At 36.9% G+C, this 22,713-nt stretch overlaps 1 protein-coding gene across 3 annotated transcripts in view; it reads left to right on the top strand.

The window, feature by feature from the left end:
• The window catches only part of LOC306850853 (connector enhancer of kinase suppressor of ras 3-like), a 65,647-nt gene that overhangs the window by 38,025 nt on the left and 4,909 nt on the right, over nt 1-22,713 (top strand). Inside the window, exons 8-24 of one of the 3 annotated variants that reach the window (XM_079386781.1) lie at nt 459-527; nt 812-958; nt 1,874-1,995; nt 2,866-3,047; nt 3,192-3,278; nt 6,079-6,332; nt 8,679-8,716; nt 10,212-10,257; nt 14,929-14,982; nt 15,107-15,146; nt 15,254-15,432; nt 17,214-17,287; nt 17,434-17,505; nt 19,300-19,361; nt 19,460-19,578; nt 20,677-21,028; nt 21,216-21,412. In XM_079386781.1, coding sequence (XP_079242907.1) covers nt 459-527; nt 812-958; nt 1,874-1,995; nt 2,866-3,047; nt 3,192-3,278; nt 6,079-6,332; nt 8,679-8,716; nt 10,212-10,257; nt 14,929-14,982; nt 15,107-15,146; nt 15,254-15,432; nt 17,214-17,287; nt 17,434-17,505; nt 19,300-19,361; nt 19,460-19,578; nt 20,677-21,028; nt 21,216-21,412 — 2,094 coding nt within the window. The remainder of the gene's footprint in view (nt 1-458; nt 528-811; nt 959-1,873; nt 1,996-2,865; nt 3,048-3,191; nt 3,279-6,078; nt 6,333-8,678; nt 8,717-10,211; nt 10,258-14,928; nt 14,983-15,106; nt 15,147-15,253; nt 15,433-17,213; nt 17,288-17,433; nt 17,506-19,299; nt 19,362-19,459; nt 19,579-20,676; nt 21,029-21,215; nt 21,413-22,713) is intronic. The other 2 variants (XM_079386782.1, XM_079386783.1) reach the window with 2 other exon arrangements.

The following is a 22,713-nucleotide window of genomic DNA, read 5'->3' on the forward strand; positions in this document are numbered from 1 at the left end:
ATTACAGATTGTTCATCACTCTTGCTTGTAATTTTATTGAGTTTTTTTCAACAATAAAACAAAAACATCTCGAGCTTGTATTTAAGCATTATCACATGCACTGCTGTTGTACTGAATTTTAGGCTGTGTTTCAGCCAAGTCTGCAGTTAATGATAGCCATTACATTTCTTGTTTTGGTTTATTTGCATTTTACTTATGTAGAGATGTTGTAGCTATTTCTATTTCTGCTTGTGGTGATGCCTTTTTATGAATCCACAGCATGTACTTAAATCTTCCCACCATTATAAATATAGATTTGATTTATTAGTTAAAATGTCAGTTGTACCAAATTTTTAAACCCTCTTTTTAAAAACAATTTTAGTGAGGGAGGCTGGGATTTTGGTACAAATTGCTTAAATGGTTTTGACAGACACATCAATATTTCAAGAAAACAAATACTCATCAAATTTCCCCTGTAGTCGCCAGCAGATATGACACACAAGATCCATGCTGGAGATGAAGTCATCCAAGTCAATCAGCAGACAGTGGTATGTATTTCTGCACACAATTTCTTTGTATTAAACAGTGGTACATTAGTTGTACACTTTCAATTACACTAAACCCTTTTTTTTTCATTTGGCACCACTCCATCTGCTATTTTGGATGAATTTCTCCACATACATTCTGGATTTGTCATATTTGAAAAGGATTTGTGTAGTGCTGCCTTAGATTTAGTTTGGAACCTCATTCCCTTCGGGAGCATAATCTGAAGAGTCTGTATAAACAGAATGCTTTTGGGCAGTACTTAAGGGCTTGTGCTTGTTTGCTCCAGGTGGGTTGGCAGCTGAAGAACCTGGTGGCCAAGCTGAGAGAGGACCCTAAAAGTGTGGTGCTTCTTTTAAAGAAAAGGCCCACAGGAACCTCAGGATTTACCCCAGCACCTCTCAAAAACATGCGCTGGAAACCGCCCGTGCCTCAGGTGTGTCAATTCTAACAGTCGTCAACTCTTAGATGATTGTAGAAGTGAACTGAATTGTTTTTTTCAGACTGTAAAATTGTTAATGAAAGACAACATGTATTAAATATTTCTATGAATAATTTGATATAACCTTATTTTAACACTATATGGCCAAACATGTGGACACATCTTGAAAAAACAAAATTACATTTAACATGAAATTTTGAAATAGATATTGAATCAGGTCTCATAAATTTTAACTAACTGAATCTTGCATGCTTCACAGCTATCCATATTTTAACTATGTTAATACTTTTATACTGAATACATTTTTATTGTTTTAACTATAAATGTTAGTGCTGATTCTAAGCAAATTGAATATATGCATTTTGAAAATATGAGTATTTAAATAAAATTAAAATAAAAAAAATTAAAGTAGATGCAAATAATAAATATTAAACTACATTGTGCCTTAGTGTAAAAATCTTACCTGTTTAATTTATGTATTTTTGACAATATGCATGACATCACGTTTATTTGTTTATGTTAAAATTGTAATCCAAATGGATGGGAATTTTATAGTCAAGGAAGTTTTTACAAAATCACACAACATCACAATATTTTTTGAACAAAGTGCGTTGGTATCAGTTTATAAATCTTAAATTATATGTTGCTGTTAATGCTTAAGAACGAGTATGTCATTTTCAGGTATATTCAGTGACCCCAATTTCAACATTTTGGAGTCACACCAATATCTAAAGTAGTTTGAACAATAGATCTATTGTTTGTTTTATCATTGTGTGTTATATACATAGCTGCATTAATACATCAATTTTCATTTTGTCACTCTATTTAGTATATATTTGGCTTTTTATTTGTGGAGAGATGTTTTGAAAGGGTGAATGAAGTACAAATGGTTTTCCTTGTGTTCTACAGAGCTCCACGTCTCCTAGTAAAAGTCAGTCAGACAATTCTGGCAAACTCTGCAGTAGAAAGGACAAGCCAGCCATACTGGACCTGTACATCCCTCCACCTCCATCAGTGCCTTACACACCACGGTGAGACTGAATGTTGAACCAAGAAAACCTCTGTGAATGTTGTCTTGTAACATGTAGAAGTGAAATACCTTGTAAATATTATCCGTTCATGGGATGTAGTGCAATGGTGTTACTATCAGACTATCAGATGTAGTACTGATTGTAGAATTCTCACTTTTCCATTGCATTTCTGAACAACTCCAAAGCTAAAAGAATAGTTTACCTAAAAATGAATGATTAAAAACATCACAATAATCCACACCACTCCAATCCATCAGTTGACAGTTTGTGAAGTGACAAGCTGTGTCTGTTTAAGCAAGAGATCCATATTTAAGATGTTAAGTCTGAAGATGAAGATGATAACAATGCAAACCTTTTTTATTAAACAAGAAACAAACAAGTGTAACAGTGTGTACTCAAACACAAACAACCGAAAACTGAAGAGGGAATTAGAGCAGCTTAAATACTGGGTAGTTGAGGGAACTAATGATAACTAATACGTGGAGGGAAATTAGAAAAAAAGGACCACAGGAAACTAATGAAAACAAACGAAAAGTCCATGATAATGAAACGAAATAAACAGAACCATGACAGTCCGCTATGCATAATATTGCTTTTTCCAGTGTAAAAGTGAACTCTTCTGAATCACGAGTGAAATATGCACATATCCAGCATCTATATGTTGGTGGATTTTGATGGGAGAGGACAACAGAGGATGGACTTTTTCACTGGAGAAAGCGTTATGGATTATGGACTGTGAATGGATTTTGGCCAGAAGCGATGGCTTAAAGTTAAAAGATTTTCATCTCTGGGTGAACTATTCCTTTAAACATGATTCTGTGTTTTTTAATCATTCCTGCTGATTAAACAAGCTTTTGTCCTCTGTTACAGGGAAGTACGGAACAGCTCATACACCAGCCTTAATGTCAGACCTAAAGGCTCAGAGTCCCCGAACTCCTTCCTGGACCTGGAGAGCCACCGGCGCTTCACCATTGCGGACTATGACAAACTGTCTGTTCAACCACTTGAGGTCAACGTACAGATGCGTCCAAGAGGAAGATCCTCATCACAAGGTCATTATTTCAGAAAAATTTCAGATTTAAAAGTTTCAGATTCACATTCGTCCATTTTTTTCTTCATCGTTGCAGTGTAGCTTAAATTGAACCTTTTGTATGTTTACATTGAGTTTGACTGTTTTACATGAATGGTGCACACAGGTAAACCACGACCTCTGTCAATGCCTTCGGATACATGTTTGAGCGTGGCAGACCTGTATGCAAAGCCCTGGACACAGGGACGGAAAGGTACATCTTCACACCCATCCAGTTTAACCACTTCAGAGGCCTCAGGGAATAAAAAAAGCACATAACAGAACACAGTATCCTCCAAAAAGTAATATAGATTTCAGTTTGTAAAATTCAGAAAAAGGTGCACAGTAATGCTCATTCAATCCAGTGTATGTAACACTCAAACAAATGTATTCTAACCAAAAGTTATAATCCAATCTTTTTAGCTTTTAAAACTAGTAACTTTCACATGACATATATAAGGATACCAAAAAGGACATGATGTAACGGTGAAAGTAATGTAGCATGATAGCATGGAAACAAATGAAATTTTGACAGGAACAAAAACCAAAAAAAAAGGCCATTAACCGGTTAATAACTGTCACGGTGCACACACGAGGGAGGAACAAGGAACACGCCGACGAGGACGTAACCTCAAATCGTAGTCTTTAATGAAGACAAGGCAAGGCTGACACAGACAGGAACACCGGGGAGTAACGAGTAGACCAGACCAAATCTAACTGAACAGACAGGACTATAAATTAGGGCTGGGCGATATGGCTGAAAACTGTATCACGATATCAGTGTTTCATATCGGTCGATATCGATAATTATTGATATTTTTTTTAAGGTGGTACATCAAGTTCATGGTATTACCAGTCTTGGCGGGGACGACGGTCTTGCATAATTTGCAGACGACATTTGGTCTGACTACGGTCAGACTTATAATATCCAAAAACTGCCATACTGGGAGCTGACTTTCTCTTTTATTTACAATTTCCTCGCTCGCTGCGGCACTCATTTTCTGCTTATGAAGAGGAATCCAGCAGACCAGCCAGGTCTGGCTGCAGACGTGCACTCTCAGCCGCGCGTGCGCACTTTTTTTTTTTTTTTTTTGCGCGTGCGCACTTAGACACGAGACAACGATATGGCGCAACCAAACATGATACTGTTAAATGATTGGCTGTTAGCGTGTCACTCCCTACGTTGCTAGGTTACCAGAGAGCGAGTGCCTTTGTTAATGCAACCAAACTTGCTTCGCAGCCTTTGTTTTCTTCCGACGAAGAATAAAAAATATCGAACGTTTTATCGAACACATTTTTTATTGATATCGTTCACGTGTCTATCGCGATACATATCGTTATCGTTTTATCGCCCAGCCCTACTATAAATACACAGGTAAATCATAGATAACGAGACAAACACAGCTGGACAAGAATTAACTAATGATTACATTTAACAAGGACAGGAAACAAACCAAATATGGACACAAGAGGCAGGAACATATGACACACACGACAGAGGACTGACAATAGCGTTATTTTATCGTTCCATGTAATATTTGAAATTTGCTATCAACCAATCACAAATTCAAGTTGTACGGCCTATGCAAATGTGAAGCTGAAGCAATGTGAAATGCCCTCGCTCAGCTGTAAATTGAATTCATCATAAGTAAGTCACAAAGGCAGTGCATTAGAGGAAGAGTTTATCCAAGGATAGTGTAAGATGGATTAAACAGATCACACGCACCTACAGCCCTTCTGTGAACAGAGAAAAAAAGAATAAAACTATAGGCTTACATAAAAAAAGGAATATATAGGCCTATACACAAAATATATTTCATTTATATCATTGACAGATTAACAAAACGTAAGAAAAAAACGTGCATTCTGACTCGATCCAAAGTTCAACGGAAAGGACAATGAGACAGCAGAAAGTAGTTCTTTATTTTGCAAAAGCTTTACAGTTTTATTTCTTTAGCAAAAGATCGACTGTTTTGAATGATGTCTTGCTTATATCTGTAGGCTATAGCCACCATTATATAAGCGCTGGTATGACCCACAACATATTTTTGCATCATTGCAGCCTGTTCATTATCAAAACAAAATAAAGAAACATAAAAAGTTACACTGTTATGTTTTTTCCTCTCAAAATACAATTTTATACGAGTAGCATTTTTTTTAACAATGCAGCAAACATTATTATTTATCTTGAAAAATTACTTTCACATCTTTAAAAGTTAACACATTTTTTCTTTTGTTCTTTTTAATAAAACATTATTGTTATTGTTATTATTATTATTATTATTGGCAAAGAAAAAGTTTCCAAAAATAATGTTATTAACTGGTATTTTTTCTACTCAGACCGCTTTCGGAACGGTAATAATAATAATAATAATACAGAGGAACGCAGGAACAAAAACGTTAAAATATCGATTCTGCTCAGACTGAACAGATTTTATTTTTCTGCTTTCAAGCTCTGCCTTAAAAGCCCTGTAAGCACTGTAAGACTTTTATATTGTTACAAAAAATCTATTTTGAATTTTATTGATTCATTTTTAATTAATCAAAGAATGCTTAAAAAATGGTAATGTTTACCACAGAAATATGAATAACTGTTTCTTGGGCAGCAAATCATCATATTAGAATGATTTCTGAAAAAAACACTGAATACTGGAGTAATTCAGCTTTGAATCACTATACAGTATATTACATTTGAAAATATATTCAAATAAAAAAACTGATATTTTCAAATGTAATAATATTTTACAGTAGTACTGTTTTACTGTATTTTTGATTAAATGCAGCTTTGATGAGTGTGACTTTCAAAAATGTAAAAAATCTTACAGACCCCAAATTTTGAAATGGTAGTGTATATAGAACTCCACTTTTACTTTGGTAATGCTTGAACATAAGTTCATCTGCCTAGGAAACAGCCCATTTTTACATACCGTATGATTGCTGGGACTGCTGAGAAATTTGTTCTAGGGATTTGAAAACAGCTGCAATTACATGCATCTTTTAATCTTGTGGTCTAGGTGAAGATCTTCTGTACAGATACCTAAGCAACGAACGCATACCAACTATCGCTGAGGAGGCCCCGGGCCCAGGCTCGTCTTACAAGTTCACAGCCGAAAGACCCGCTTGTGGGACCGACTACTCACGGAACAGCCGATTCCTTGTCAATGCGGATCTACACAACAGTGCCACCATACCTTATCAAGAGGACTTAGTCAAAAAGACCCCCATGACATCCACCCCCAAACGGCCCCCCGCGGAGCCCTCGCTACTGGTCAGTTGGATCACACGGCTTAAGCTATTGACTCACTAATGTCAGCTTGCCTTCATCCTTTGTCCAGCTGTGTGCGGTGACTCTTTTCTCATGTACTTTTTCATGCTTTCACTCCTTTTCTTGGGGTATTTCTTTGTGCCTCTTATTTGTCTACATTACCACTTGACTAGACTGCCTAGAATGTGTCTAAAACGACTGGAATTTAATTTCAGAAATGTATGTTTGGAAACACGTGGGCAAAAATGAGATACATTATCTCTGCTTAACTCTTCTCAGAAATAATGACTTGTACACCACAGTATTAATTTGCATATTAAGCCACTTGAAAATGTATATCTACCTCAGCTATTTCCACAGTGGAATCCTTGAAATTCAGGGCGTTCATGGAACAGTAGTGCATAGTTTATGATTGGGGAAAAAAATTTGGTTAAAAAAAAAATTCCAGTCATTTTTCCCATTCCTACTAAACCCCATGTCTTTCCAAACAGTTTAGTCAACTAATTTCTAATTAGAGAAACAAATGCATCCTGTTGTTTCTCTTGTGCTTTTGCGTTGGATGTAAAACCTTCAATAGATGTAATTGGAGGGTTCAACAAACTTGTTTTCCAGGTTTCTATGAGTTTCATCATGGTTACAGTTTATTATTTTCTTTGTGTGTTAAGAGTATGTCTTTTGAGTAAGTTATTTTTGTTTTACACCAAAGGAATTAATTTTTGGTCTTTTACATTTGTGGTACTGTGCTTTGCATTTGTGGTACGTTACAATGGGTATATTGATAAGAATATGTTTTGTTAAAAAAAACATTTTTTTTTCCCCCTTATTTTTTATCAAAGGTATAGTTTACTCAAACAGGAATTCTGACATTATTTACTCACCCTGTGTTGTTCCAGATCTGTGGTGTTTATGCTTTGCAGGTTGTCCAAACTTTAATTTTCTGTACCATAAATTTTATTTTTAGGGTATAAAAAAAAAAAAGAACTCAGACGTTCAAAAAATCTCCTTTTGTGTTCCACAAAATAAGGAAAATAATAAGGGTTTTGAATTAAGGGTAAATAAATGATGGCAGCTTTCTTAGCTTGTCACTGTAAAATCTATGCTTTTTAGCCATTGCTAATGTCAAATCATTTTTGATTGAGGAATCATGGTAACAGGTTCATACAGTAGGGGGACCACGTTGCTCTGGACCAGTGGTGTTTTCCCACTGCCATATACATGGAAACAAATATTACAAATAAGATTGAGAAGTGTATAAATTAATAATAAAAAAAAATTTCACGGTTAAACTCCGACATCAGCTGTAATGTTGTTTTCACTGAACGCCGGGTTTCATATCAGTATTTTGCATTTCGGGATTATGCAGAAAGGATTGTCATATTAACTATTGGTCTAAGCTGTTTTTTCCTCTACATTAACTCTTTTGTACCACACTTATATCAGTTGCTTCTTTCCATTAAAGCTGCTGTTCCAGATGTTTTTGTATTGTCTTTACTGAATTATCTGGTTGTCTTCATTAAAAAGATGCAGATGCAAGTTAGTAACTGGTAATACTTTGACATTGACTACAGATTTACAAAACTCTAGAAAAGTGGACCAAGAGAAAGTTGATTTGCATGCAGTTACACAAGATAAAATGGTGTCTGAAATGTTTATGAAATCATGTTTATGACATAACAGCTGTTTGGTGACATTTGTCCAAGATGTACTCATCTTAAACATATCGTGTGGCATAGTAGCATTAGTGGCATTCCTTTCCTTTTACATAAAGGTTTTACAATCTTTCTAGCTGTTTCTGTGTTCTGCCTATATCTATAATTCCAACTTACCCTAATCATTTCACTTAATGTTTCATTCACACTGACCTCTTCAATTTTCCCATATTTGTTGCTTTGCCCTCACAAAATCTGAAATCTGCTTGTTGCTCAATGAAATGTACTTTATTGAAGAAATGCATTGATGCCTGCTGAGTAAAGGTACAAATAAGCAATGGGCACTGGCTTTGCGTGGAATGTAAATTTACTCATATTATATTACATTATATTATATTGTGCATGAATATTAATTATATGGTATGTTTTGTGACTGATGCATGGGAATAGAACACGTTTGGCTTGAACACTGTAGTCTAATCATATCTTTTGTCTTAAATCTTTTAATCTGGTGTATACAAAAATTAGTCTGCAAACTGTAGCTTTTGACATAGAATCACCACCAGGGTGCTCATCCACTTCTGCATTAGCTCATTGTTCAAGAAGTAACAGAATGAAATATGAAATGTTGAAGTGGAGCACAGCACGGTGGTCTTGCCCGTGCTGAAGCATATATTAACTGTTCTCTGTCCTGCCGCAGGATCCTGACTGGACCTCCAACAACGCATTCATCAACAGGTGGGTGCAGAACTTAACGGCAGTAGCAGCATCCACAGAGCAGTGCACATTTACTCTCAGCCAAAACAAAAGCACAGGAAGAATCTCAGCCCAGATAGTTTATGCTCAGTTATCAGGAATGTATTTTCCCTGCCAGGATGCGAGATTTGTGTATATTTATAGCAAGCAATAGTGTGGTGACATCATGGTTTAAATTCCGCAAGCACCAAAAACAGAGACAACCCCATGATCTGGGACACTTACCATCATGTGCAGATCTCGTAAATAATTCATATTTTGAAACATTAAATTTAGTTTGTAACTGCAGTTTAAAACCAAAGCAGGTATTGTGGTTAATTACGAAACATTAATCGTTAGTCACATATTAATCTGTCACTAGTCATTGTAATGTTTACTAATTTATTTTTTAAATCTGTTAACATTAATTGATACACTATGAACTTGCATAAGCAAACAATGAACAACTGTATTTTCGTAAGCAAAACAAAGGAAATGAAAGAAAGAAAGAATATTGCTCATAGTTCATGATGACTAAGGCATTAATTAATGGTAATGAGTGGGACATTATTATAAAGTGTTAACAATATTTACTTGTTGAAGACAAAGAAAGCACAGTGAAGAAAAAAATCGGTATTGGGATAAAAATGGGACTGATATAAACTCTGTTGGTCGCATGTCGTGGGACTGAAGTGGTGTGATTTCTCTAAATAGAGATGACTAAACCCTTCATTGCCTTTTCTCTTATTATTATTTTCCCTTAGTGCACAACACAAACTATTTAAATATAAATATAGTTAAATAACAAAATAATTAGATACAAATATAAATTCAAATTTGAAGTAGCACCTAAATAGAAAACATTTGTGAATGCTAAACAGAGTGCAATGCAAAGGAACAGATGCAAGGGTCAGAATATCAAGCAAGACGCAACACTATTGACAACAATATCCTTCTGATGCATGTTTTCATGTGTTCTTAGACAAAATGCAAGAATGTGTTCTGTGTGATGGTCTCATGTCTGCCACAAAAAGATTTCCTTGAATGTAAAATAAGTCCATGTGGGAATATTGGTCAGGGGCTCTGTGTCCGTCTGTCCAGTGTCAGTGTTGGAAACTTATTTGGTGCCACTAAAACTATTGAAATGATCATTTTTAATCGTTTGACAGTCTTTCTAATGATGCACCCATTCAGTACTGTTCGCTTTCTTTGGGTTGCATTATATTTAACCTATGTAAAAGCTGTAAACATGCTTGCAAAATGCATCAATCTCTAAATATTTTTTTTTTTAAACAGACAGGAACTGTAAGATTGAAATGTTATGTATTTCAAGTTTTTAATGAGAACTGCCCTTGGAGTTCATCTGTGCAAATGAATTTCATACACCAAGTGATTTTTCCACTTTACGTAACTTTACCCTGTTTCAGTATTATTAGCTTCAGACATAGCTTATTGTGCCATGCCTGTTCCTACATTAAATCTGTTGTCATCTCTTCAGCAGGTACAGCAACGGTGCCATGCGGTCCTGGTCATTCTCTCAAGCGGTAAGAACCACTTCTATACAGTAGTTTATTTTATTTTATTTTTGTTTTGTTTACAGACAGGGAGCTGCAACTCTGTGCAGACAACATCCAATGATAAAACACTACAGTGTAAAAAAACATATTACAGCAGCCATTATTATTTTATTTCTCCAATCCATGTAGTTTTTATAGACGATGACATGTCAAATATACTTTAGTTAGATGCTGTTCAGCAGTAGCATAACAAGCATACACCAAGTTATTGTATTTCATGAATAATCTCATGAATTATAGTGCACCACAACATGGAAAGCTCTTGCTTCATCTCTAGCTCTCTTCTTTCATCATTTATCAGTTTAAGAAATAATATTGCAGCAGATCTATTATATTTCATTAGGAACCTGTTTATATTTCTTATGTAGGCCCTATGTCTATTTCAAATGTATTTTAAACGTGAATATGAATGTTATATTTTTACAAAGTTCTTAAATAGAGGAGTATTGTATTTAAAGGAAACAGGGATCTTTTTTACACGGTGACTTGTGGTCATGCTGGTGCCAGCCTCCTCTTGAGCACTCAGTGAGAAACACTGTTGTAGACGCAGCTCTTGTATTGTCTTGCCTTGAAAACAGCACACAGACAGAGCAGAAGAATGGATCCTCTGTTCCTGGCAGTGACATGGCTTGCCCTCGGGGGGGGGGGGGGGGGGGGGGGGGGGGGGATATTTAGTTAAGCGGTGTGACAATCACCTGTGCAGATCATTGTGGGAAAATTTCCCCTGATTTAATCTCATGAAGTCACAGACAGCAGAGATCAGGATTTCACTGACAAGGATTCAGATGTAACATTGGCTCAAGTTTATATACATATATATATAAACGTATATATATAAACGAAGATACTGAAAAAATAGTCATCAAAGAAATTTGGTTGTAAATTTCACCAATATTTTTAAAGGTGTGTGGCTCTACCGTGCAACATTTTACAGACAATATGTAAATATGCATAAAAACACATGCCTTGGCGACCTCTGGTGGTGAGTTCTAGTTATTGACCTCTTCAACACAGCAAAAACAAGTCGGATGGATGAATTTTATTATTATTATTATTATTATTGGAAATGCTCAATAGCTTTTTTGTAGCCAGGACTTGAAGACATGTGCCTATAAAGTATATTTATTACCATTGCGATAAGGAGTGAAAGTGACAGTTTATCATTATTATTATTATTATTACTGCTCTTATATCAGCACAGTGACTAGTGCTAGTCTTCTCACACTTTTTGCACTATTCTCTTAACTAACTTTCATGAATATTGCAAACAGTGGAAGCAGAGACTACACAACACACGGCCGAGAGTGCAAGAGTGCAGGTTTCACCTCTATTTCATGTGAACAGCATTCATCATTAACAGCTGAATGTGTATAAAAATACATAGTCAGCTTTCATGTGATCGTGTTTATGGTTCTGCTTGTGTAGAATAAGAAGTGGAGGATGTTTTGAAATGTTTATTGCGTAAGCAGAAGTCCTTTTTTTCTCTAAAATGATTTGGCTGTGGGCTTTACCACTTAATTTTAAGTGTGGTAGGAAGACAGTTACATGCCATTTCGGAGTATAGAAACAGATGGTCAGACGCTCCTCCTGGTCAAGTCTGGTGAACAGGTAAAACAGATAATGTATTCATAGATTATTATATACAGGTATTGTAATGGAACAGTGTTATCGACTGCAGGCTGAAGATCTTAAAAATGTCTCTTCTAAGTAATCATCTAAACAAATCGAATTCTAAATGTTTTTATTCTTCCTAAATAGACAGCAGATTTTGACAACTAAGTCATATTTTTGTGTCACTTATAAAACAGTGCAGTGCAGATTGTCGCCTGTATTATTGTTTATGATGGCTAATGGTTTATCAGTTGATAAGGTATGGCATTTCACACATTTTATGGCAACAATTTTTAAATATCAGGCGTAAAAAAAGTCTACATTGCATCATAGAAAATATTCTTTTCAAAGTTTCTGCCATTCTGTTATACCTGAAAGAGGAACATGAGCAGTTTGAGGAAATTGAGCAATGGGTTTCGTTTAGCTTGTGTCTTTTCCACCCACAGTGTGAAAGGTCTGTTGTGAATACATTTTTTCTCTCAGATTATTAAGGCAGGGATATATATGTATGGTTGTGACATTCTGAAGTGTTTTCCATTCCATGCCAGTGTAATATTTTTGTTTGAATGATTATGTTCAGCTTTTTGCTGGCATACACTATAGTGCAGTTCTTCAATTCTTAACTCCAATGCTGATTAGGAATTTATCTCTGGATCACCTTTGAGATGTTTCTACCCTTTGACTGGAGTCCCTCTGGCAAATTTAACTAATTTTACATTAATTGGAAAGACACACACCTGTCTATGGTCTAACAGCTAAAAATACATATCAGATAAAAAAAACAAAGGTTAAAGGAACTGTCTGCAAAGCTTAGAGACAGGACTGTGTTGATCTGAGGAAGGCTACAAAAGACCTGCTGCATTAACAGTTCCCAAGAGCACAATGGCCTCCATATTTCTTAAATGGAATAAGTTTGGAACAACCAGGACCCTCCTAGAGCTGCTCGCCTGGCTGAACAACTGGGAGAGAAGGGCCTTGGCAAGAGAGGTGATGAAGAGCTGATGATTGCAGAAAGACAGTCATTGCTGCAACAGTCCACAGATCTGGGCTTTATGGCAGAAAGGCCAGAAGGAAGCCTTTACTTGATGAAGATACATTCTGGGTTCCTCCTGGTGCATAACAATGCCTGGCCTCATATGGCCACAGTGTGTACACATTTTCTGGATGACAAAGGAATTGATTATATTGACTGGCCCTCATGTTCTCCAGACCAGTCCAATTGAGAACATCTGGCATGTTGTGTATCGGAACATCTGAAGATGTCTAGTAGCACCACAGACTCTCCAGGAACTCACTGATGCCCTGATCCAGGTCTGGCAGGAGACACCATCCACCATTTTATCAGGAGCATGCCCAGACATTTTGCATATAGGCACATGGTGGCCATACACACTACTGACTTATATTATGAATTGCTTTGATGAAGCTCATGCAAGTTAGATCAGACTGTAATTTTTTTTTGTCTGATTCTCAGTGTTTTTAAAAATATATATATATTTTTTTTTTGAATCCAGCCCTCATCATTTTATTCTCAACAAATTACACCGGCATATGACTAAAGATTTTCATCTTGAAAATGTCATCCATTGAGAGCCAATGTGTTATTTAAATGTTCCTTTAAAGGAATAGTTCACCCAAAAATGAAAATTCTGTCATTAATTACTCACCCTCATGTTGTTCTAAACCCATAAGACCTTTGTTCATCTTCAGAACACAAATTATGATATTTTGATGAAATCCAAGAGCTTTCTGACCCTCCATAGACAGCAAAGGTCCTACCACGTTCACGGCCCAGAAAGGTACCAAGAACATTGACAAAATTGTCCATGTGACATCAGTGGTTCAACCATAATTTTATGAAGCTACGAGAATACTTTTTGTTGACAAAAACAAGACAAAAATAATTTTAATCAACAATTCTTCTCCCCCGAGTTACTGTCTTCTGTCTGTCATTATCAAGAGTACCACAATGCATGCATGTGCTTTCCTCTGCTCGTAAATAAGGGTTAAGACTAGAAGGGATACAGCTGCGGATACTGGGCATGTGCACATCAATATAGTGTAATATTTGTCAGACTGTACAACAGTAATTACTGTTTTTGCATTATTGTAAGGGGTAGGTGTTTAGGGTTGAGGTTGGTGTAGGCGTAGACGTTAATAAAACACAATCTAATAGGTGGAAAATTTGATTTATTGGCTGCAGCTGTATCCTGTTTGGCACAACTGTAAACAAGGAGCAGCATATACGTGTTCTATGTCAGCAGCACCACATGAATGCATTGTGGTACTCTCAATAATGGCAGTAGACGGTAACTCAGGGGAGAATAATTGCTGAATAAAGTTATTTATTTATTTATTTTCACAAAAAGTATTCTCGTAGCTTCATAAAATAACGACTGAACCACTGATGTCACATGGACTATTTTGTCTATGTTCTTGGTACCTTTCTGTGCCTTGAACGTGGCAGGAGCCTTGCTGTCTAAGGAGGTCTCAGATTTAATCAAAAATATCTTAATTTGTGTTCCGAAGATTAACTAAGGTTCTTGGAATGACATGAGGGTGAATAATTAATGACACAATTGTCATTTTTGGGTCAACTATCCCTTAAATTCTTTTGAGCAGTGTGATTTCTGAATTTTAGCAGTGGCCCAATTGCACTTCATTTTACAGAATGCGGACTTACTTTACAGTGTACTTACCCACTAACTAGTACTGAGTAATATAAGGTAACTACTTGGACTTAGATTAAAGTCAACATGTAACAGAAGTTGGTTTTGTCTTTTTCCTCCCTATTGTGACATATGTCTGAGAGAAACTGCTTCTCGAATTAGCAAAGGTCCCCGCAATGTCCATTTAGTTTTAATTGTGACCTTAAGGTCAGGATTAGGGATTTGGTTCAAGGTTAATTACAATAACTGATAATAAGTCCATAGCATGCACATGTAGAACAGCACTGTAAAATAAAGGAAACAGACTAAAACTGACCTTAATAATCACTTTGTTGTGTCTGCTTTGGTCTCTTGCCAGGCCTCCTTTCCCATTTCTCTTGCGCCGCGTTTGGCTTCTGATGAGTACAATCCGGTAATTGCTTGTGAATTTATTGTACATGAAATGTTCTTGTCTGCATTGTGAAAGTTTGAAATCATAATAGCGAGACATGGTGTGGTCATGATAATACCAGCAAATTTCATGTATTTGTCTTCAGGTGTCTCTCAGACAGAAGTCAAAGAAGAAGAATTGTGGAGGTTAGTATCACATTGCACAAACAACTTGAGATATAGTCGCATGAGAAGTATTTTTCCTGTGTCATCATTTTTGTTTTATTGTGGTATTTAAATATTTGCTCTAACAGGAAGTCCAAGAATGAGCAGAATGAGCAGAAGGAGAGTTTCAGTGAAAGATCTGAAGCCAGTCGACCATCAGGGCTGGCTTTACAGGAAAAAAGATGGGAAGGGATTTCTGGGTATTAAGTGGAAAAAGTATTGGTTCGTGCTAAAGAAAACCTCTCTGTACTGGTACCCAAATCAAGTGGTGAGTCATCCGAATGCTGAATTCCATCTTCCTTATTTCACGCTATTATTTCCTCTAGTATTGAAGATATATATATATATATAAATACAATTGAAGTCAAAACTTTACCTACACCTTTCAGAATCTGCCAAATGTTAATGATTTTACCAAAATAAGAGGGATCATACAAAATGTATGTTATTGTTTATTTAGTACTGACCTCAATAAGATATTTCACATAAAATATGTTTACATATAGTCCACAAGAGAAAATAATAGCTGAATTTATAAAAAATGTCCCCGTTCAAAAGTTACATACACTTGATTCTTAATATTGTGCTGTTACCTGAACGATCCACAGCTGTGTTTTTTGTTTAGTGATAGTTGTTCATGAGTCCCTTGTTTGTCCTGAACAGTTAAACTGCCTGCTGTTCTTCAGAAAAATCCTTCAGGTCCCACAAATTCTTTGGTTTTTCAGCATTTTTGTGTATTTGAATCCTGTCCAACAATGACTGTATGATTTTGAGATTCATCTTTCCACACTGAGGACAACCGAGGGACTCATAGTGAAGTACTCGGAATTCGTGCTCTGCATTTAACCCATCCAACGTGCACACACACAGCAGTGAACACACACACAGCAGTGAACACACACCCGGAGCAGTGGGCAGCCATTTATGCTGCGCCGCCCGGGGAGCAGTTGGGGGTTCGGTGCCTTGCTCAAGGGCACCTCAGTCGTGGTATTGAGGGTGGAGAGAGCGCTGGACATTCACTCCCCTCACCTACAATCCCTGCCGGCCCGAGACTCGAACCCGCAACCTTTGGATTACGAGTCCGACTCTCTAACCATTAGGCCATGACTTCCCACATTTGCAACTATTACAGAAGGTTCAAATGCTTCACTGATGCTCCAGAGGAAAAACCTTTTGAATTTGAAGATCAAGGTAAATTTAACTTAATTTGTGGGACCTGAAGGATTTTTCTGAAGAACAGCAGGCAGTTTAACTGTTCATGTGCAGAATCACAATGTTTCACAGAACACAACATCTTCCCTCTCTGTAAAGAACATTTCTTCAGTAACAAACACATTTCTGTGCAACCAGAATTATTGTCTTAAGGCAGCAATAACAGTCACCCAAGAAGACATTAATATAACATAATAATTATCTGGCAAAACAACTGAAATTAAATTATTTCACGTATATGAAACTCAAAACCCCGGCACAAGGAATATATTCGCCTTGTGCAAAACAAAATAAAAGCAATTATAAACCCTTCACATCTCATTCAGTCACATTATGTAATCCTTATGCCACTTAGGTTTCGATCTCAAACGTGATTGTTTTGGGGACGTAGTGGTTGACGTAGTGGGTAGTGTTACAATTGGAGTACAGTCCAAACCTCCACTCTCAGGTGCGGAGGCAGAACGAGCCAAGCGTGTGGCATTCCATCTCTTGCCACCTAGCAGTCATGTGCAGAATCACAGTGTTATCACAGAACACAACATATGATCCCTCTTAATAATTAACATTTTGCAGATTCTGAAAGGTGTATGTAAAGTTTTGACTTCAACTGTATATATATATATATATATATATATATATATATATACATACAGTTGAAGTCAAAACTTTACATATACAGTACACACATATATATATATATATATATATATATATATATATATATATATATATATATATATATATATATATATATATATATATATATATATATATAAATACATATATACACATACATGGTATGTAAGACTTTGGTTTTGTGTTTTTGTGTTTCCCCAGGCTGAAAAAGCAGAAGGCTTTATAAATTTGACAGATTTTGTAATTGACAGGGCTACGGAATGTAAGAAAAAATAGTAAGTTTAATTTAAATTCCTATTAATTCTGTTTTTACAAAGTTGTTGTAAAATGCAAGGGCCTTTAAGTAGAATATAGTCCTCATTATGATAATTACAAATATTTTTCAACTGAACATTCTTCACATTCTTTTTGTTTCTCACAGTGCGATCAAAGCTTGCCATCCCAAAGTCATGATGTTTTACTTTGCAGCAGACAGCAATGAGGACATGAACTTGTAAGCCCACTGACATCTCATTCTGACAAAACAAAACAAAACAAAAACATATATTCTGTTTAGTAACATTCAAAATTGTATTTACAGTAGTCAAAGTAGTGGTTTGTATAAACTGTTGAAATAGATTAACACATTCAATTGTTTTAAGAAAAACAAAACACCACAGAACAAAACAAAGCAATCAAATGTGTAATTATTGGATTTGGCCATTTGTGTGGATGTCTCACAATTATGTGATATGATGTACTGCCAGTCTCTTCTGATGTCACAGCTTTTCACTCTATCAAAGTTAGCCCAGACACCCTGTGGAGAAAACTAATTTCAATCACTTCTACCCATTATCTCGTTCTATTGCTCATTACCCAAAGTTCATGACCATATGTGAGGGTCGGAACATAAATCACCTGGTAAATTGAGAGCTTTGCATTTGGGCTCAGCTCCTGCTTCACCTTGGCGGTCCGGTCCGGTCCTCATATTGGAGGTGCTGATCCTTATCCCCACTGCTTCACACTAGTTTTCAAACCATTTCAGTAAGTCTCGAATGTCCACATTGTTCCAACTGGATGGATCTCCTTTCCAGAACTCTGGCATAAGCTTTGCCAGATAGGGCAGGCTGAGAAGTATGATCCCTTGATAAACAGAACATTTCATTCCCATTTTCTTTTTTTAAATATTGGAACCAAAACACCTGTCTGCCAACTGCCATGCACTGTCCCTCACTGTCCCCGACCACATTCAGTGCCATCAGTATAGTGCAATTGTGACAGGCAAAAGTAACCTTCCAGGTACAGCTTGAACCGGCCTCTTCTCCAATGGAGGTTTTGGACACATCACACTCTGATTCCATGTCTACAGTCTCCCTCGGAATGAAGCAATAGCTCCTTCAAAGGTGGGAGTTAAATATTTGCCAGTCAAGGTCCTCTGCCAATCATTCCCTGTTCACTCGCAAAATGTGTTTCCCACGTCTGTCAGTCAACCTCCCCCATCTTATCCAACTCACCACCAGGTGGTGATCAGTTGGCAGCACCTTCCAGAGAGCCACCCAGGGTCTCTAAGAAGGCCAAATACTCTGAAATGTGGTTCAGTGCGTCAGCACAGAACACAGTTAGAGTCAGAGTCTTCCCCTGTGTGACACAAAATCACACTGAGCCGACCCTCTCAGGCTAAACTCCAAAACTCCAAGTCAGGTCACTGGTCAGTCACTTGTCTCTCACCCTGGGTGACTCTAGAGAAGGACAGAGTCCAATCACAGTTTCCTGTATGTATCCTGTGCAAATTTACAGAGGGAGACCCTACCAGGAGTCTGGTCAAAACAGCTTCCAGGGTCTCATGTTCTGATGCCCTTCTCATTCTTGTTTGTACAAATGACAAATGTTAACTTTTTTTGCGTGTGTTTCTTTGGTTGATATTTAATACTTGATTTTTGATTATAATGAAAGGTGCTGTGAGTGGTTACCATGTCCTTACTACAATAGTTATGATGGATATGAATGAAATATGGGAAATCAAATTGGTTTCTGACAGTTCAAGACTCAAAACAGCAGCATGTATGATTGTTTCTGACTGAATGTTGTATCCTCTGACTTTTTATTTTCTGGATTTACTGCCGTTGAGTTGTCTGACATATATTTGGGGTTTCTTTAGAGAAGGCATGTGACTGAAGATAGTAGATGGAAACTTAAAAGTAATTAAATACAGAATGGTGCTAGACAGTAACTGAGTGTATAAACACATTCATTTTGACAGTCTTATTTGTAATTGCTGGTAACGTGTTCTGATGTTTTGTGATTTCAGATGGTTGAATAAACTTGGTTTGGCATCTATTCAGTATGAACCCACAGAGGTTCATACAGCTGGTAAGCTGTGTGAGTTAGTGTATTAGTGTTGGAAGAATTCTTTACAGTATTCATCTTTTTACATTTATTTTTTGCATCTTTATTTTTCGACTGCACAGAATGCTACAGTGAGGCCAGTGATCATGAGGAGTCCACTGACACACCACCACCGCCATACTCTGAGCACCACACCCAAGCTGTAGCAAGTATCAGTGGTCCATCAGCCACTGTGCACCAGGCAAGTTCACAGACGCACAGTTTATATGGGCTTGCCCTTATGCCAAAGGCCTGTCCAAACATTATTTGCAAACCTTAAGTTTCTGTTTTTACATTGGCTGCATTCACACAGCAGCAGAACATGGTTGCCAATTGTGTTTTAGGGCCTGTTTACACCTGGTCACTTCATGTGTTTTCTTTGATCGGATTGCGATCTGATTTGTTCAAACTTATCCATTCACACTTGGCCACATAAATGCTTCATCTGTCAAACCGATATAAATTCAATTTTAAAATCCATTGCTATATGCAAATTTAATGGAGATTACGTCAAAGAAAGCAACAGATATCTTAGAGCTGCATTTTATACATCATCAGCTAATTTCAAGGTCAAAGACCGCAACAGGAGAGAGCACGGCTTCAGGACTGGAAAGATCAGTTAGTCTTACTACTTTTAATGAAAATGATGGTGTGTTGAGTGGCTGCAACTTAATTTCAGTTTCACTTGGGTTTGTACATCGGCTTGCTGAACAGATACTCAGCTACTCGTCCGTGATGCATGTTACATTAGCGCTGTCGTATCTGACTGTAACATGTCATATAGCCATAACATGCTCTCACACGTTTATTATTTTAATATTTTGGGAGGATTAAAATTTACATGTGTGGTTTTAAGATGCATTTACACTTTGTCCAGTTTCATCTGGAATGCATCCCAGACAACCTGACAATTCACTTAACTGAATTTTTTTTAATTATTATTTACTTGATAATTTTAAGGTAAGGGGTTTCCTCAATTTTTTTTAAGTTAAAAAAAGTAATCACTCACTTTTTGGAGTGATTAAGTTAAGTCAACTTATCTGTTTTTACAGTGTAGCTCCAACCTTGATCACCTGCCTGTAACTTTCTAGTTATCCTGAATGTCTCGATTAGCTTGTTCAGGTGTGTTTGATTAGGTTTGGAGCTAAACTCTGCAGGAAAGTGGACCTCTGCAGGAAAGTTGAGAACCCCTGAACTAGAAGAACAATGCTTGAAATTTTCCAAACATTTGCACCAGACGTATATCATATTAGAGTATGCCATTATCCTGCCCTCACTCTGCGGTATCTTCCCCATTTAGGGAAGCCTTCCTCCTCCATATTCCTCCCCTGTTCCTAGTGAAGCCACTGGAACCCTCTCCTCCCCCGTCAGTACAATGACGTCCCACAGCTCTGTCTCTTCTCTGGCAAAGCATAGACGGTCTTGGCTGGACCTTGTCTCCCAGACAAACCCTACTGCTGGTGAAACAGTGGTCTGCTCTGCTGTGGTCCATACAGTGAGCACCACAATAAAGGAAACCTCACCACATAGTGAAGCCACAGCTCCATCTCAAGACCCCATTGGATGCTCATCTAACACATCACCTATGGCAATATCTGCAGAGCCAGAGGAACCAGAAACGCAGATGATCTCAAATGACACCAGATCTGAAAGTAAGCAAGCTGTTTGATGCCATTTTAACATCAGATTTATGCTAGGGAATTACATTGCTCAGCTTGACTGCTGATCAGTTTGAAGCATATTAGAATTGTTTGTTATAGGTCTATCAGTAATTAAAAAAAAATGTTTTAAAAGTTCGATTGCTTAGGTTAAACATAAAATTTATAATTGTTTCAATAGTTCTAGATGGACAGGAGGGAACTGATGATGAGATGGAAAGGTTGTACTTACATTTGAAAAGAGCAAGTTTGTCTCCAACGGGTGAGCGGAAGCCATCTTCAAAATGGGAATTACGAGCCTCCTTTGTAAAGCGTTGCAAAAACCAGACACTCAATGAGAAGATACATCTCATCAGAACCCTCAACAGCACTCTAAAGGTTAGCCGTTCAGATGAACCTTTTCTAATATATGAAAAGATTTAGTCTCTCAGTATTTAACTATTTACCATATCGTGAAAACCAAATGCACTTACAAGTACTGCTGACTAAAAAATATACCCACTAGAGTTGTCACACTTTCTGTGTTCAATACCTACCAGCTAAATAATGGCAATACCACTCAAGTTATTTGGATGTCTTGTTTCTTACACAAGAGGCTTAATATCATGACTATTCTGGGGTTTTGTTAATTCTTCACAGTTTACATGAAGATATCACCGGTGCTTAAAGTGGGGAAAAAGTGCTGTTACTCTCTTGTGTGACACATATGTATTATAATGTTTTTAATAATATAATATAATACAATATAATATCATATCATATAATATAGTATAATAGTCACATCTTGTAAAAATGTAAAAAAGAGTAGCATCAGTCCATAACTGATGCTAATTTAAATTAAAATCACACCAAAAATCACAGCTGTCCTCCCTTCTCATCTTCAGTTGTTTGCTCGTAAGCTGTGTTACCTGTGTTGGTTCATGCAATAGCATTTGTGCACTGCACTTTGCACTCCTGTGAAACTGATGTAGAATGTGACGAAAGTAGTCAGAGGAGACGCATTCAAAATGCATGATTACCAGCTGGAAACAAGGGCTTCTCTCTCTTGCTCGCTTGATTTCCGGGAGGTTATATATAATTTGTGCAACAGAGAGCTGTTAACAATATGCAGGAGAAGCGTGGGATGTCTTTCATTGTCACATTTGAAATTTCTACAATGAAAAAAAAAAAAAAAAGAAGACTTTCATTTTTTTAATGTTAAATATTTTCAGATTGCTTGTTAGTACTGCTGGTTTCGCTGCTCATGGACAATGATGCAACATGTGAGAAGTGCCGGTGTGCAAGAAAAAGTGGCTGTATGCTAAAGATTCAAATTTAGAAGTGCAGGTGTTGTGCCGAATCCTGACCCCTGCCAGATTTTTACCCCCCTAGTACCCCCTTTATGTCTTGGGAGCTTCTTTATGATGTCTTTAATATCTTGGGAGCAGGGCCATAAAAGGGGTTTGCAGGACCCCAGTGCAGGTTGTACCCGTGGGCCCTGTTTGAAATTGTGTAAACAGCACAAAATAAATAATTACTACATAGATACAAATTAAACAATGACTTACATTTTTTCAAGTTTGTAGGTGTTCAGGTACAGAAACTGAATAATCAAATGTAAAATAGCAGTGCATAGTCTTCACTGTATAAATTAATTATAGATTAATTCTTGTTAAAAATGTAAAAGTAATTCAGTCAAG

This window comes from Barbus barbus (genome assembly GCF_936440315.1).
Source record: "Barbus barbus genome assembly, chromosome: 30".
In the NCBI taxonomy this organism is placed as follows: Eukaryota; Metazoa; Chordata; class Actinopteri; order Cypriniformes; family Cyprinidae; genus Barbus; species Barbus barbus.